Raw genomic sequence first — 14807 nt, forward strand, 5'->3', positions numbered from 1 at the left:
TGGCCACCAGCACACCGCTCAGATGAGGAAGGAGCAGTTAATGAAATCCCAGCCCAGCCCTTTAACCAATGGTGATGCAGTCGTTTAAAATGATAATTATGAAGATAAGCAGCAAAACAGAAAAGTGCTGGAGATAGACTGTTAGGTGGAAAAAGCAGAATACAAAATTCTAAATGCGTCATGCAAAAATGTATATGCTTGAGGAATTACACAAAGGTGAAAGGTGAAAATGGCTACCACTAGGAGGGACAGGATTCCTGTCCCTCCCTGCAAACACTGTCCTGCCTTGCAAACACAACTATTTTCCAAACTATTTGTAATGATAGTAATGATTTACATTGTTTTTATAATTTTTTAAAAAATGAGTTTTTAAAAAAGAACCTGCCCTCTCTTTCTCGTTGAACTCCTTGAAACCAGTCCTCCTCCTCCTCGGAACTCGACATCAGGTGAGTGCATTTCTAAGAGGTGGGAGATGGAGGGCCCAGAAGCTTAGCTGTGCCAGAGCCAGTGATGAATGCAGAAAAAGCACAACCCACAAAGACATTAAAAGGGAATGTCAACAGGTGGCTCTGATTTGGAAACTAGAGAAATGGTTTAAAAGTCACAAAGGAGAGACCCATAGTGGTCAGTTTTCTGAGGCTAAAACCCCCCAGGCAGGGGATTAATAGTGGATTAACTCCTGGGATGGCACGGTAGCCCAGGACAGATACAAGGCAAGGTTTTTTTCCAGAGCTGAATAGAAGCAAACCATTTCCTCCTCCCCATCTTTCTCTGAAGCAACAAAACAGATTTACAACTTATAGTTTCTGGCAAGTCACATCGAAAATTTACAGAAAGGCTCTTTTCATAGCCTTTCCTGTGCATGGCCTCTCCAGCAAGCCCAGGAGTGGAGCCCAGGCAGGCAGCCTCAGGAGGCAGCAGGGGAGGGACGGCTTTGACTACAGCAACTTTCAAGGGGTAGTTACAGGAAAAACACCAGAAAGGCAGATACTGAAACCTGATGAAACCGGTAGGATGGGCCCTTGAGTGAGGAGGTCCCACCTTCCTGTTCCTGGAATAAACACCATGGGCCCTGCTCAGGGGACTGCCCAGCTCATGGCGGGTGGAGGAGGAGAAAGAGGGAACACAGACACGTCTAACTTAATGTTGGGTTTGAGGAGTGTACCAAGTGTCCAGGAGATGGATATAAGATCTAAGTCTGCCTGGAGGAATAGGCAGGAGGCATAGGAGAGCATCCAGGAGGGCTTTCTGGAGGAGACGACATTGGTATTGGGCTTAAAGGATGAGTAATTGCTTGCCAGGCATAGATGGAAAGGGATGGGAGGAGAACTTACTAAAGCAGCGGGAATAGCCTGCACAAAGGCATGGACATTTAAAAATGGTGTGACCTTGGGAGTTCCCTGGTGGCTTAGTGATTAAGATCCCAGGCTTTCACTGCCGTGGCCTGGGTTCAATCCCTGGTTGGGGAACTGAGGTCCCGCAAGCCATGCGGTGCGGCCAAAAAAAACCTCCCCAAACAAACAAAAAACCCCCCAAAATAAAAAACAGTGTGGTCTGTCAGGAGAAAGGCAAGCAGCCCATGATGGCCAGAACATAATAAGCATCAAGAGGTGATATCAAAAGGCGGGGCAGAGGCCAGACTGTGGAGGTGTTGAAGACTGCTAAGGTGGATGGCGTTTAACCTGGAGTCAACACAAGGGGCCGCTGAACGGTGTGAAAGGAAAAGAGTGATGTGGTCAGAGGGGTGCTTGAGAAAGATGACTCTGGCAGCAGTGTGCATTTAAGGCTCTAAGCCCTTTTATTCCTAAGCCATCTGTCAAAACAGCAGCTGGGCTGGAGCTCTGCAGCAGGGACCTTTCATCAGGCTGCAGAGAAGCTGCACTGCCTGCTCCGTGATGCACACCACGCACGTACCCACAGAGCACGTTATTGCTGCTCCCTGTGTCTTCACGTTCCTTCCGGAGCACGTGCACCATTAATGGTTAGTATCTTCATGAAAACAAATAAACAAGACCGTGTCGCAGTGCAGAAGTCACACAATGAGCAGGCATAGGAAATATGAGGCAGAGGCAACATGATGACCTTTCTGCCAAGCTTAGCTTTCATTCAGGAAGCTACTGGAAGATTCAGCAAAGGTTGTTGGTTGTACTGTGCTTTCTACATCCATTTAGGACTTTTAAAAATTGAAGTTATGTGATGTTTCTAAACAAGTTTTTGTGCTTTATTTTTTTAAAAAATCTGGAAATTCCAAGCATTAATCCTGAATTGGTGGGCCTACTTTTGAAGCCCAACATGCAAGCATCAAGGAAGCAATAAAGGCACACATTACCAAGGAAGAAAAAACATCTTACTTACCCTATCAACCTTCATGATCTGAAATCTCTGAGAGATATCAGCAGTGTTGGCTGGTAGTCGAGACCTTCCAGACACAAACCTCATGAAAAGCACCCGCTCCTCGTTGGAGAACTCCTCCAGCGTGTGCCAGAACCACTGCACCAGCTGGTGCTGCTCATCCACCTCCCGGTACCGCACCACTTTCTTCAAGACTTCTACAGAGATCTCGGGCATCCCGCACACCATCTGCTCCAGCTGCTTTGCTGTGAGGAGGGACAGCAGCGGCACGGGGACGATCCAGGACATCCCTTCTCGGACCGCAGCCACCTGCTCCCAGGAGGGGTGGTTCATTCAATGTGTGCGCACAGACTGGGCACCCACGGTGGACCCAGCTGGGCCGGGCACCTCGTGCGTGCTCATCTGCTCCCAGGCCCTCTACTTGCCACTCAGAACTGGCATGACTGCACACGGCCCAACCACCTTGCCTCTGACCCTGTGTCAGAACTTCTCCCTGCCCGGAGGACTCATACACTCCTTCCTGTCCCAGTTCAGGTCAATTCAGGAGCCCACCTTCCCTGCCCCACAAAATCCCAGCCCACTGGGGCCTCCCCTAATGCCAACCACACTCCTGATCACACGCGGCCATGGGCTGTTTCACTGTGCTACGTGGGGTACTTCGTGCTACGTGGGGTACTTCGTCTTCTCATCAGGGTAAGAAGCTCTTGGAGGATGTGTCTAGAGCTCCTACTGTTTTTGTGATTTATATTTTCTTTTGAAAACAGTTATATCTTTTTTGTAAAAATCATTTGTGCTGATCGTAAAAGAAAAAGAAAAGTACAAAGAAGAAAGTAAAACTGAGACATCCTTTTGTAGGAAGGCTGCAAAAAGGACAGAAAATTTGATCAGGAGATGGGTTCTGTACCCCAGCTCCACCACTTCTTTTACTTGAATTTTCTGATCTGAAAAATAAGGTAAATAATTGCTGCTCCCATGATTATGACAGGTATTTTAAATGAGTCTGTGTGACTGGGCAGTTAGCCCCTGTTAGCACAGTGCAGAGAACAGGTCAGGCAGGGAATGCCGAAGGGGTGCTGCCAGAGGCTGCCACACAGTCTGTTTGGCAAAACCCCTCCAAGGTTGTGCAGTAGTGCATACTCTACACACAGACCCATCACTGTTCCAGGTTTGTTTCATAAATAACTTCTCCACTCTTGGCCAATTCAAAACCATCTACCACAGACAAGACCAAACCAGAGAACGTGAACAGGAGCCACACCTTGAGGAAGGCCCTGGAGTTATGATTGTACAAGGTTGTCATGCCCAGGGCTAAGGAACGGAGTGGCAGTGAGGGCAGTCTCTACTGAGAGTAAACGGATACCCCAGCCAAAGTCTGCCAAAAAACAAGCTGTTTGCCTGGTAGGATACAAACCAAAAGCTGTCTGGAAAAAAAAAAGGCTGAGGTACAGGGATGACTGCTTGGGTTGGGGACAACTGGGGACAGCTATGGGAAGAACACGGGGTTCTAAGAGACAAGGAGGAAGTGAAAGAGGAAGATGGCCTTGTTACCAAGAAAGCAACAAAGCCAGGGCAGAGCACAGCTGATGGAGAGCAGGTCAATCTGACCTTCATAGGAAAGGCCAGCACAAGAGCCTGGACACCACAGTTAAACCTGGTTTGCGATCCTGGCTTTGCCTTGGGCACATCCCTTCACTTCTCTGGACGCCATGCATTCATTTGTGAAATGGTGATAGTAATTTCTATCTCTCAGAGTAACTATGTGAAAAACCGCACATGCGGGTGCCTGGTACCACATCTGGCATGCAGAAAGTGATCAGGAAATTTTGGGTCAGTTATTCAGTCTGTAAGGAGTAAACATATTCAAGAACTAGAGACAAACCGTAAGCCCTGGCTGTGTAAACAACATTGTTGACAGGATCCACCCTTACTAAGCTAAAGGGTATAGTTTTCTGACTAGACTTGGCCCAAAGTCAGAGTCAAAGAAGGAACCAGGAGTGAAGGGTGTAAAATATATACACTTCAAATTACTACACAGCCTCAGAGCCTGCATCCAGCTCCTGAGAAGAACCCAACATATTCTGCAAATAAGGTACTACTGAAGTGGCTATGAAGGATTGTATAACCAAAACCACCACTTTTGGACACAATATTCATTTCTATGGTCACTCACCATACTCCCATCATTTATTAAATGCTTACTACATATCAGCATAGAACAAGGTATATAAGTTATATATATGAAGTACATTTTTCATTCAATGTCTCACACACTAATTGAAGAAAGAAGACCCAAACTCTGCAGTCTAATCCTTAGACCACAACATAGAAGTATGTGATATCTTGAGGAATTTCTAGGTAACAAAAAAGATATGTACAGGCCTGGAGGAAAGTTTGTCCAGAGAGGAGATGCATTCTCAGCTGGGCCTTGAAGGACTGCAGCAGGAGGGGGAAAGAAGCACTCACATGGGATTGCAAGGCCAGTGTTTATGGGTTCATTCACATGGACCCTGACTGACCAAGCTGGAGTGGGGCACTGGGTTGGGGGGCAGTTAAGAAATGAAGATAAACAGGACAGAGGAAGAGTGAGAGTGAGAATGCAGGTTCTGAAGGCCTGGGGGAGGGCTTGGCCTCAATCCAACCAGTGACCAATTCAGGGCTCACCTAAGGCCTTGAGTGAGGAGATAGCAGGCCCTGAGATTATGCTTGAAAAGTCTCTGAAAAGGGACTGAAATATATTGGGTTGACCAAAAAGTCTTCCATAACATCTTATGGAAAAACCCGAACGAACTTTTGGGCCAACCCAATAGATACTGATTAATCAACACAGTGAATTCATATGCCAAAATTCAGTAAAAACCAGACAGCTCCTGTTTGGAGACAAATGCAAAACATTCATATGCACCTCCCAAAATGTTTCATCTCACCTGTCGGTCCATTTCATGAAGTCGATATTCAATGGCCCTCTCCACATACTCCTTCCTATTAGAAAACGTGAGTGGGATACTATTTCCACCAGGGATTATAGGAACCATTTTGCCATCAGCGCTCTGGCCAACAAAAGAATCAAGAGGAATCATCTGAGAATAGAAGAAAAAAGAATTTTTACTCCATGGTAGAAATGACCACAAAAAGTATGTTACACACAAATACAGAAAAACGTTTAACAATATCAAAATTTTTAAGGATGAAAACAAGGCAACTGAGATAACTGATCAGGCTACTTGATCAGCAGAGAGTGCTGACTCATCTGGTTGTAATTAAAAATGAGGTTGAATCTCTCTGCCTCCAAATCAGGATTGATGAACTCTGGTCATCCCAGGCCTCCCTCTCCACCTGGTTCTCTCTGTCCTTCACTCTAACAGGCAGAGAATGGATCAAAGGGGAAGGAGCAGAAGCTGGGTGCTGGAGCTGACTCTCCTAGCAGTTATTTAAACTGCTGGGCTGAGCTGCTAAGCGCAGCAATGGCTTATGGCATGGGTCAGCCAGACAGCAAATGGAAGGCCATACCTGAGTTGTACACAGAAAAACTCTAGTCAACACCAACAGAAACATGAACCAGCCAGGATTCACCTCATGGAAACTCTCCTCGGTAATCCCACTGTCTTCAATGTGAAGAATGCTGTTGAGAGTCTGCACATAGAGCAGATCCACCTCCTCCAGGTCTTCCAGGGTGAGTGGGACGCAGCACAGCTGCTTCCACACCAGAGGGGCTAAGTGGAGGTCCAGAGGCTTCTTTGTGCGAATGGCAACCCCCATTAAAATTCCCAAGAACTTAAACTGCATTAAGTGTTCATCGAGGCAGGCAGAAGGGTTAAAAAGGAACCTGCAGAATTAAAGGAACTATTTCAAACAAGGTTGTCTTCATTTTTATTAAAATAAGTTATCAAACAGCTATAGCATTAGTCTAGACCTGTGCTGTCCAATATGGCAGTCATTAGCCACATGTGGCTATTTAAATTAATTAAATAAAATCTAAAATTCAGTTCTTCAGCTCCTATAACCACGTTTCAGGTGCTCAATAGCCACATATGGCCTATCGCTATTGTTCTGGACAGCACAGGGACCATATTTTGAATTATTTTTAGAAGAACCATAAGAGGGTAAGTGAATGATCTATTAGTCCTTAAGCCTCCTGCTCAAGGGCGCTCTATTTCCTAAAATCATTTCATTTATCATTTACAAGTCCACGAAGCAGGATCCAAAATTCAAAATTTGACAAGTAAAGGAATAATACATAATTGCAAATACTAACTGCTGTGATTGGATAGCATATCAAAGGTTTTTAATGAATTTTAATTCATTGAGGGAAGGCCACACAGGCCTTCAGAAACACAAAAGAAGTCTGGTTTCAATATTAAGTCTGCATTTCCTCTAACCCTCTATATTATCATTGAGTTGGTCTCATAATAAATAAATAACAAGTCATGATGTGTCTCAGTTTCCTACATATGAAAAGAGAACAGTAACAGTTCCTACTCCTTAGAGCTATCATGAGGATTCAATGGGATACTCCATGTAAAACACTTAGTACAGTGCCTGGCATATAGTAAGCACTCAATAAATGTGAGCTATTATTATAGACATTCAATAACACTTGCTGACTGCCCTTACCTGTCCCTATTGTAACCCACTTCTGCGGTAGCATTGGGAGAGGGTATAAGAAGGTCAACAATACCAGTTTCAAGTTCCTGTAGAAGAAAGAAAAACAATTTCTTAGAAATGACAATCAAATGCATCAAGAAAACAAAACAATTAACATTAAAAGTCATACTGAAAAGAGAATATTGAGGAATTTACAATGCTATATGACAACCAGCCATCTCTATAATTATTTCTGTGGTTGTAATTTAAAATGAATTTAGGAGACTCCCCCATGTAGAAAATGTCCTGCAGTATGCAGAACTAAGATGAAAAAGTCAATCCAGGGCACGAGTTGGGGTATCTGTGAGCAGGGTACAGTGATATTCAAATAAACTTAATAAATGATAGCCAAGTATTATTTTAGTTACAGGATTTATCAGAAAAATCCTGATACTAGGCAAAGCTGGAAGGGTCAGAGCTGATCTGGAAGCAAAGCTGCCACTGTAGATCTTAAAATATGAACTGGTTCAAACTCTTTTTAATTAATTAATTAATTAATTTTTGGCTGTGACGGGCCTTTGTTGCTGCGCATGGGCTTTCTCTAGTTGTGGCAAGCGGCAGCTACTCTCCGTTGCGGTGCACGGGCTTCTCATTGTGTGGCTTCTCTTGTGGTGGAGCACGGGCTCTAGGCGTGCAGGCGTCAGTAGTTGCAGCATGCGGGCTCAGTAGTTGCGGCACGCAGGCCCTAGAGAGCACAGGCTTCAGCAGTTGCGGCACATGGGCTCAGTAGTTTCAGCGCGCGGGCTCTAGAGTGCAGGCTCAGTAGTCGTGGTGCATGGGCTTAGGTGCTCCGTGGCATGTGGGATCTTCCCGGACCAGGGCTCGAACCCATGTCCTCTGCATTGGCAGGCAGATTCTTAACCACTGCACCACCAGGGATGCCCCAGTTCAAACTCTTAAGACTTGTTTTTCTAATTTCTGCCAGTAGCCTGGCAGTTCTACTTTGTTCTAAAAGCACCAAGATAAAGGGAGCACATGGGTGGTCCTGGATTTGTCTGTTACATAAGTGTAAATATGTGTCAGTGTTTCCTCTGCCAGTGTTACACAGCACAACAGATGGTGAGTCACTGGTAGGTGGCAAAGCACTGGCACTTACTCAGTAAGGTATCTTCACAAAGCATTTCACAAACCTTTGCGATAATTCGCCTATACATCATTAACAGCATAACTTTATGTAAGGATTACAAATGCATCCTTGCTTACATTTATAAAAACATGCCAGAGTAACCACTGGAAACAGTAAAACAGCCACCACCTGAGCGGACAACTCAGCAGGGGACACTGCATGAATATACCTGGCACATCTCTGTGATCGTGTCATCGAACACTCCTCCAGCATCATCAGCCCCTTCTCCAACCAGCTTAACCTTCCAGGCTCGGGATGGCAGACGGAGGTCTGATGCATTCAGTTTAACTACTTGTCTTGCTATTTGAACAAAGATGGGCTTACACTTCCTTCCTCTTTAAAAATAAAGGGAAAAGAGAATGAAATACAATGCTCTCAAATCGCCACAAAAGTCACTTGAATCTATTTTCCCATCAGTGAATGAACAGGCCAGCTTAACAACAGCCAAACACTGTGCTAGGCCCACTGTAACCACACTGGGTACTGATGTAAAAATACTATTACTATCCTACTTCACAAATGAGGAAGCTAAGGCTCACAGAGATCAGTTAGTAATAAGTCCATCTCAAAAAATGCTAGTTAATGAAACATATACACATATACATAATATGCTAACCTGGTTGATATCCTCTTTACAGTAATTTGAGGTCCATAGTTTTTGCCTTGAACCATGGTTTTTCCTATAGAGCGCACCATCGGGAGGGTGTAGACTCTTGGGGCTAACAAAGGTCGGAGCTGTCCCTGCACAATGCCCCATGTTCCAGCATTATAATGAGACGTACTATTCTGTAACAGAAAGTAAGCTTAGCAGAAATGGTACAATCCAAGGCTTAAAAGAAATAACACATCTCACTTTTACAAATGCACTCTAAAAGCATAAATCTGGGTATTAGCCATTATTAGCAACTTTTTCAAAATATTTTTTCTGGTAAAGTATGATTATTATTTTTAAAAACTTAGAAAATACAGAAAAGGACACACACACAAGCACACAAATAAAATCATCCATAATCCTATCATATGGAGATGGCCCCATTAACACTTTCATCTATTTCCTTCCAGTTTCCTTCCTTTTCACATTTTCGAGATCATACTATTTATACAATTTTCCACTGCTTTTCTCACCTCACTTTATATCATAAACATTTCTCTCACTAATTACAAACAGGTTGCTAACACTCTTGTTTAGTGCTGCACAGTATTCTGTCACCTGGTTGATTATCTATTTCTAACAATGATTTCTCAAATCTCTCATATGCCGTGACCGTTACCCAAAGGATTTTTGACTAACAGTTTTACAAACTAACACACATTTTGGCAGGCATGCCTATACATTAAACAAACAAACAAACATAGCCAGCTTGCTTTCTTCCTAAATTATTAGACTGTTCTACAAAGACAATCAAATCAGCCAAATTTACTTTATCTCCCCCACCTATCCCTCCACAGGGTATGCTCATTTGTAAGGAGAGCAAGTCTCCAAAATTTCTCAGACTCACTTACATAACCACCTTGACTGTGGTGCTAACACCTTTGTGTGCTTAAGTTTTAAAATCATATTCTGGAGTTTGTAGAAAATACATGCTTAGCCATTAGCCATTCATACTTCCTTGAACTTTGGACAAACCGAAACACAAGGAAGACCACTGTGTGTTCAACAGCATGATAATCTGTATCTGGACTGTCCTTAATCCAGCAATAAAATGGGAACAGAATTGGTGCCTTTTCTACATCTCTTGGGTGCTGAGAGTAAAAAGCATTAGCCGCGGAAGAATTTTCTGAAGGCTGAGAAAGAGGCCCTGGGACCAGGTAAGCACATCACAGGCACTGCTTTCCAAGCCACCATTTTACCTGATTGTTGGGGCTGAGGTTCAGTAGCCTCCAGGATGAGTACATGAGGTCGGAGAAGTGGTAAAGCAGCCGGAGCCTGGCCCTCGCGGTGTGAATGCTCACCTCCCTCAGCGCCCCGTACTGGGGGGGCACTGCATCGGGCAGGCCCAGCTGCAGAGGCACTGACACACCTGCCCAGAACACAAATGCACACTTGTAAAGGAAAATGCGTTGTTTTCATCATGTTTAGTGTTTTGAAAAATTTCAAACACACACAGAAGTTGCAAGTATATAATGAACACCCATTCCCACCACTTAAATCCTACAATTAATATTTTGCTATATGCTTTATCACTTATTTATCAATTCCTCTATTCACCATCCATTCATCTTAATTTTTTGATGCACTTGTGCTGGTTTGTAAAACATCTTTTTAATTTATCATTATGGAAACTTGTTTTTTTTCTCCTTTAATTTAGTTACCCATTTAACTATGGGACTTAAACAGTTCCTTCACAAAAAAACTCCAAAAGCAAAAAAACCCAAATTCATTCTTTCATATTCAACAATTGTCATCTTCATAATAACACAAGGTGTGGGCCAGGACCAGGTAGGCAGTTCTGGAAAATGGAAATGGGCAACTCAGCAGAGTCACCTCCCACACTTACTAGGGATCTGACAGAAAGTGACCATGACAGAATGAAAGATATGAGTAGATGATTCAGGAAGGCTTTATACTGCAAGAATAAGAGCTCCGCAGAAGCAAAAACTACAAGGACTGTATCCATGGTTATCATCTTATAGAAACACACAAAAGACTAAGAACAAGACACTCAACTTACTTGAGTTTCCTGCAAATAAAGATTTGTACAGCTCAATTCTCAGAGGTATTTTCCTACTATTAGTTAAAGCTAACGTTTATTGAGTACTTTTATGTGCCTGGCACTGTTCTAAGAGCTTCACATGAATTGATTCATTTACTCCTATGGTTCTTTACAATAGGTGCTATTATTACCCTCGCTTTGCAGACAAGGAAACTGAGCCTCAGGATCACTCAGCTCCTAAGTGGAGGAGCCAGGACTGAACCCGGGAAATGTGGTTCCTGAGTCTGAACCTTCAGCCACCATGCTGTATGGTCTCTGTCCTGAAGTGGAAGGGAAATCCCACTGGAAGCTAAAGAGGCCCCTGAGTACCTGAAATTGTCAGTGGGCCGGCAGCACTGCTCATTCTGGGCTCTGTTAACCAGAAACCATCTCCTGCTTGTTTGGAATCTACTTGGCAGTCCTACCTTGCTCTCTCAGGGTATGTAAGAGAAAACAATCTCTATGGGGAGTCTTTCCCAAGGACCTGTGGCTAAAAGTAGAGGGCTTCACAAAAAGGGATGAGAATACGGAGCTCTCAGGCACAAAGTCACTTCAGGGAAGTTCTAGTGCCTCAGATACCAGAGGATGGTTTTAGAAAGGACTAGAGGGCCTGGGAAAGAAACAGACCAAATATGAAGGAATGCATAAGGATAAGCATCATACTTAAGGCAATGGTTACATTTGTGGGGAACAGAAGATGGATCCAATCAGGGAGAGTACACAGTAGGGTGTTAGGTACACAAATATGCATTTTATTATCTTTTTATCTTTTTGTAGACCTATGAGGATTTCATAATAAATTAAAAGCAAAACATACAAAAGGTAGAAACAGCCCATCAGTCCTGATATATACACTGGAGTAAAATGGCAACAATTTTTTTTTGTTTTTCTGCTGTGCCAATGTATAGACAACATCATGTTTCAAATGGCTGACTAGGGTGAAGAATTTGACAAGTGGTCTCCGGGCTTTTCATCTTTATTCCTTAACAGCATGGCTTAGAAAGCTACAGTTCATCACTACTATATATAAAAAATACTTTATTGCTATTCCAAAATTATAAATTTTGCTTGCCTAAGTGATACATTTTCTTCTTCTGGGGAGCAGAGAAGGACTGCTATGTAATGAAGTCTGCAGGAGAACCACCTGCTCTGAAAGTATTTGCAGTACTGTAGTACAAAGAGTGCTTTGGTTGTGTGGGGGAAGGTTTGATGGTTTCAGAACGGTGCCTGGATGCAGTGTGAAGCTGGCAAGCAAACAGTGCAGCTGGGGACTGCTGAAAGAGAGGCTGCAGGAGCATGGATATTTCATCCCTCACCTGGTGCTCTTGGTGGGACAGGTGGCGCTGTCCACGCAGCACTGTGGCAGCGACCGGCCGAGATCTGCCGAACGTTTTTCCCTTGCAGAACTGTTACCAGGGTTGGTTCTCGAACGTGGTTGGTGTGGCCTAAGCCAAGCTGGAAATAAATTACAAATACACAGAGATTCAATTAGAAAGAGGAAGAGAGGAAGTCAAGATGATAAAATTTGTCTTGGATGGTAGCAGATATAAATAAGTTACTATCTGTACCAAGCAACGGCATCAAAATAATGAAATTAATTCTGATTTTCTCTATCAGAATGATCCTCATAGCTTATACTGTCTCCTAAACACTAAGCTGTAACAAGGCCATTCCAAATCTAGCAGACGAGTCTTAATGACTGAAAACATCTTTGAACTCCACTTCTAGAGAGGAAATAAATTCTTGGCAAGTTAAAGAAAAAACAACAGAATGATCTATAGAGCTTTTACTTAGAACACACTGATTTCTTGACTTTTAACATGGACTGCCTGTGTAACAGTAAATAAACAATTATAAAAACATACATAGAAGCAGATTCTCAACTCTGGATCTCTGTTCTTAGGGTCCGACTAGGACACCCAGTGTTTCAGTGGCTGAGCACCTCAACATCATCAGGCAGGATCATGTCAAGGCCCTGCCAGGGACCCTCCAAAGGTATCTCAACATCAACTCTCTTCTCATTGAGACAATGTGCAACCACAGTGTTGAGCAGCTTCCCCATCGGTTAATATAGTGATGAGGACACCACAGAGCTACTGTGAATAATACTGGGCCTTGAACTTGAGGGTCGTTGGCTCTAGGGGCAGCTAGATGTAGAGAGGATTTAGAGAGGAAGGAGATGTCGTTCACATGTGGAGCTGAAAGCCACTGTAGTACCAGGCATCTCAGACCTGCCCCACCAAAATGTGTCCCTTCTCCACATACAGGATAGGCTGAACACATCAACCTCTTGAGTCTTTTCTCAACCTCTTAGAGGCTCAGTTTACTACTCTACATAATGGGAGTGACAAGACTTCCTGAACAAACACAAACATGCTTTGTACCCTGTCATATTATAAAATATAAAAGTATTGTTGTTTCATCCTTTCCATTTTCCAGATCAACTGATGCTCCTAGTACCTAACCTCTTTTATCACTGTAGTGAAAATGATGATGATTAATCGTGATAGTAGCAAATACTGAATACTTATAAAGTGCTGTTTACTATGTGCCAGGCACTTCTCAGTGTGTGCAGACACACATATATATTCAGCTAATCCCCTTAACCACTTTACTGTACTGCCAGATTTTTTTTAAACCATGATATAACACTTACTAGACCATAATCAAGAGACAGAGATGCACAACTGGACTCCAGATAATCAGCCCCATAGCAAAGTGATGTGCTTGAGGTCTTGCGTAGATATTCCGAGTTTCTAGCTTATCCCTTTGCCAAATGAAGAATGTTGTCAGATTTCTAGAACATGACAGAGCAGCAAGCGAGATAAATATTTACCTGCCCCTCTGAATTGCTCCCCCAGGCATACACATCTCCAGTTGATGCCAAAGCAAGTGTGTGTTCAGCTCCAACTGCCACATCTTCAATGACCACTCCAGCCAGGACAGGGATTTGCTGTGGTCGATTGTGATTGCGAGCACGCCCTTCTGGCAAGCCTATCAAGCGATCTGAAAAAATAGCAAGAGGACATTTATGGATAGCACACCACAGTCCTTTTATGTTTCCTGATGAGTCATTTAATGTCTATGGTGGTATGGCAATGACATACATAACTCATTGGGGCAAAAGCTGCTTTGCCAGTAAGGTATACCGGATTCTGAGTGAATAAAGTTTAAAACTGTTTCTTTGCAAAATGTCACAATCTCCTTATTCATAAAAATAAATAAAATTTAATTTAAAATTAGTGGCTTATTTCAAACCAAGAGGCACCTCTAGCATCCTCATACTTGAGAGGACTGGCACGTAATTCACAGAGGCCCTAAAGTTCTTGCATTCTAAGAAAAGACATCATGCAACCTGTCCTGTCCTCAAATTTCCAGCCAACTTCTCCCCTTATCTTTGCTGCCAAACTTCTACAAACTGCAGGCCAGTCCCTGTTGCTCCACACGCTGTAGGCCTGTTTGGCTTGGCCACCTTCTGCAGCCTAACTTGCACTCTCACCACTGCACTGAAACTGTACTCTCAAAAGCCATGAATAGCTCCTAACTGCCTATACTGCAGCAGCCTCTTCTCCAGCTCTAGCCCATGGAGCTCCACTTTACCTTCTGATAATGTGGCCTCAGCTCCTTCTGCCCCTCGCAGACTCTGCACTATCCTGGCTCCCCAACTACCTCTCTCTCCACTCCTTTCAAAGCCAGCTCTCCCGTGTTCACCTGCCCTTTACTCACATTCCCTAGAGTTTTACCCTCTACTTTTTTCATGCCATATTCTCTCCCTGGGTTTATTAGAGCCTATTAATATGGCTTTAACTACACCATTAGGAATTATGCAAACCTACATGTCCATAAGCAATCTCTCTCTGGAGTTCCAGGTCCAAATTCCCAGTAACTTGCTAGACTTCTCTATACATGTAGTCTAGAGTATACGGCCCCAATTCAGTACGACTAAAAGTAAGCTCCTTATCTCCTTCACCAGAACCAACTCCCTGTCCTCAGCA

General features: G+C 43.5%; 1 protein-coding gene across 1 annotated transcript in view; it reads right to left on the reverse strand.

Annotated features, from left to right (window-relative positions):
• HERC1 (HECT and RLD domain containing E3 ubiquitin protein ligase family member 1) overlaps positions 1–14807 on the reverse strand; it is a 214066-nt gene that overhangs the window by 1151 nt on the left and 198108 nt on the right. Inside the window, exons 67-75 of the mRNA XM_082449135.1 lie at positions 13649–13818; positions 12129–12267; positions 9971–10140; positions 8736–8905; positions 8289–8454; positions 6964–7040; positions 5923–6175; positions 5277–5429; positions 2356–2661 (exon numbers count right to left, since the gene is read on the reverse strand). Coding sequence (XP_082305261.1) covers positions 2356–2661; positions 5277–5429; positions 5923–6175; positions 6964–7040; positions 8289–8454; positions 8736–8905; positions 9971–10140; positions 12129–12267; positions 13649–13818 — 1604 coding nt within the window. The remainder of the gene's footprint in view (positions 1–2355; positions 2662–5276; positions 5430–5922; positions 6176–6963; positions 7041–8288; positions 8455–8735; positions 8906–9970; positions 10141–12128; positions 12268–13648; positions 13819–14807) is intronic.

Source organism: Balaenoptera physalus, assembly GCF_965194825.1.
Source record: "Balaenoptera physalus genome assembly, chromosome: 2".
Classification (NCBI taxonomy): Eukaryota; Metazoa; Chordata; class Mammalia; order Artiodactyla; family Balaenopteridae; genus Balaenoptera; species Balaenoptera physalus.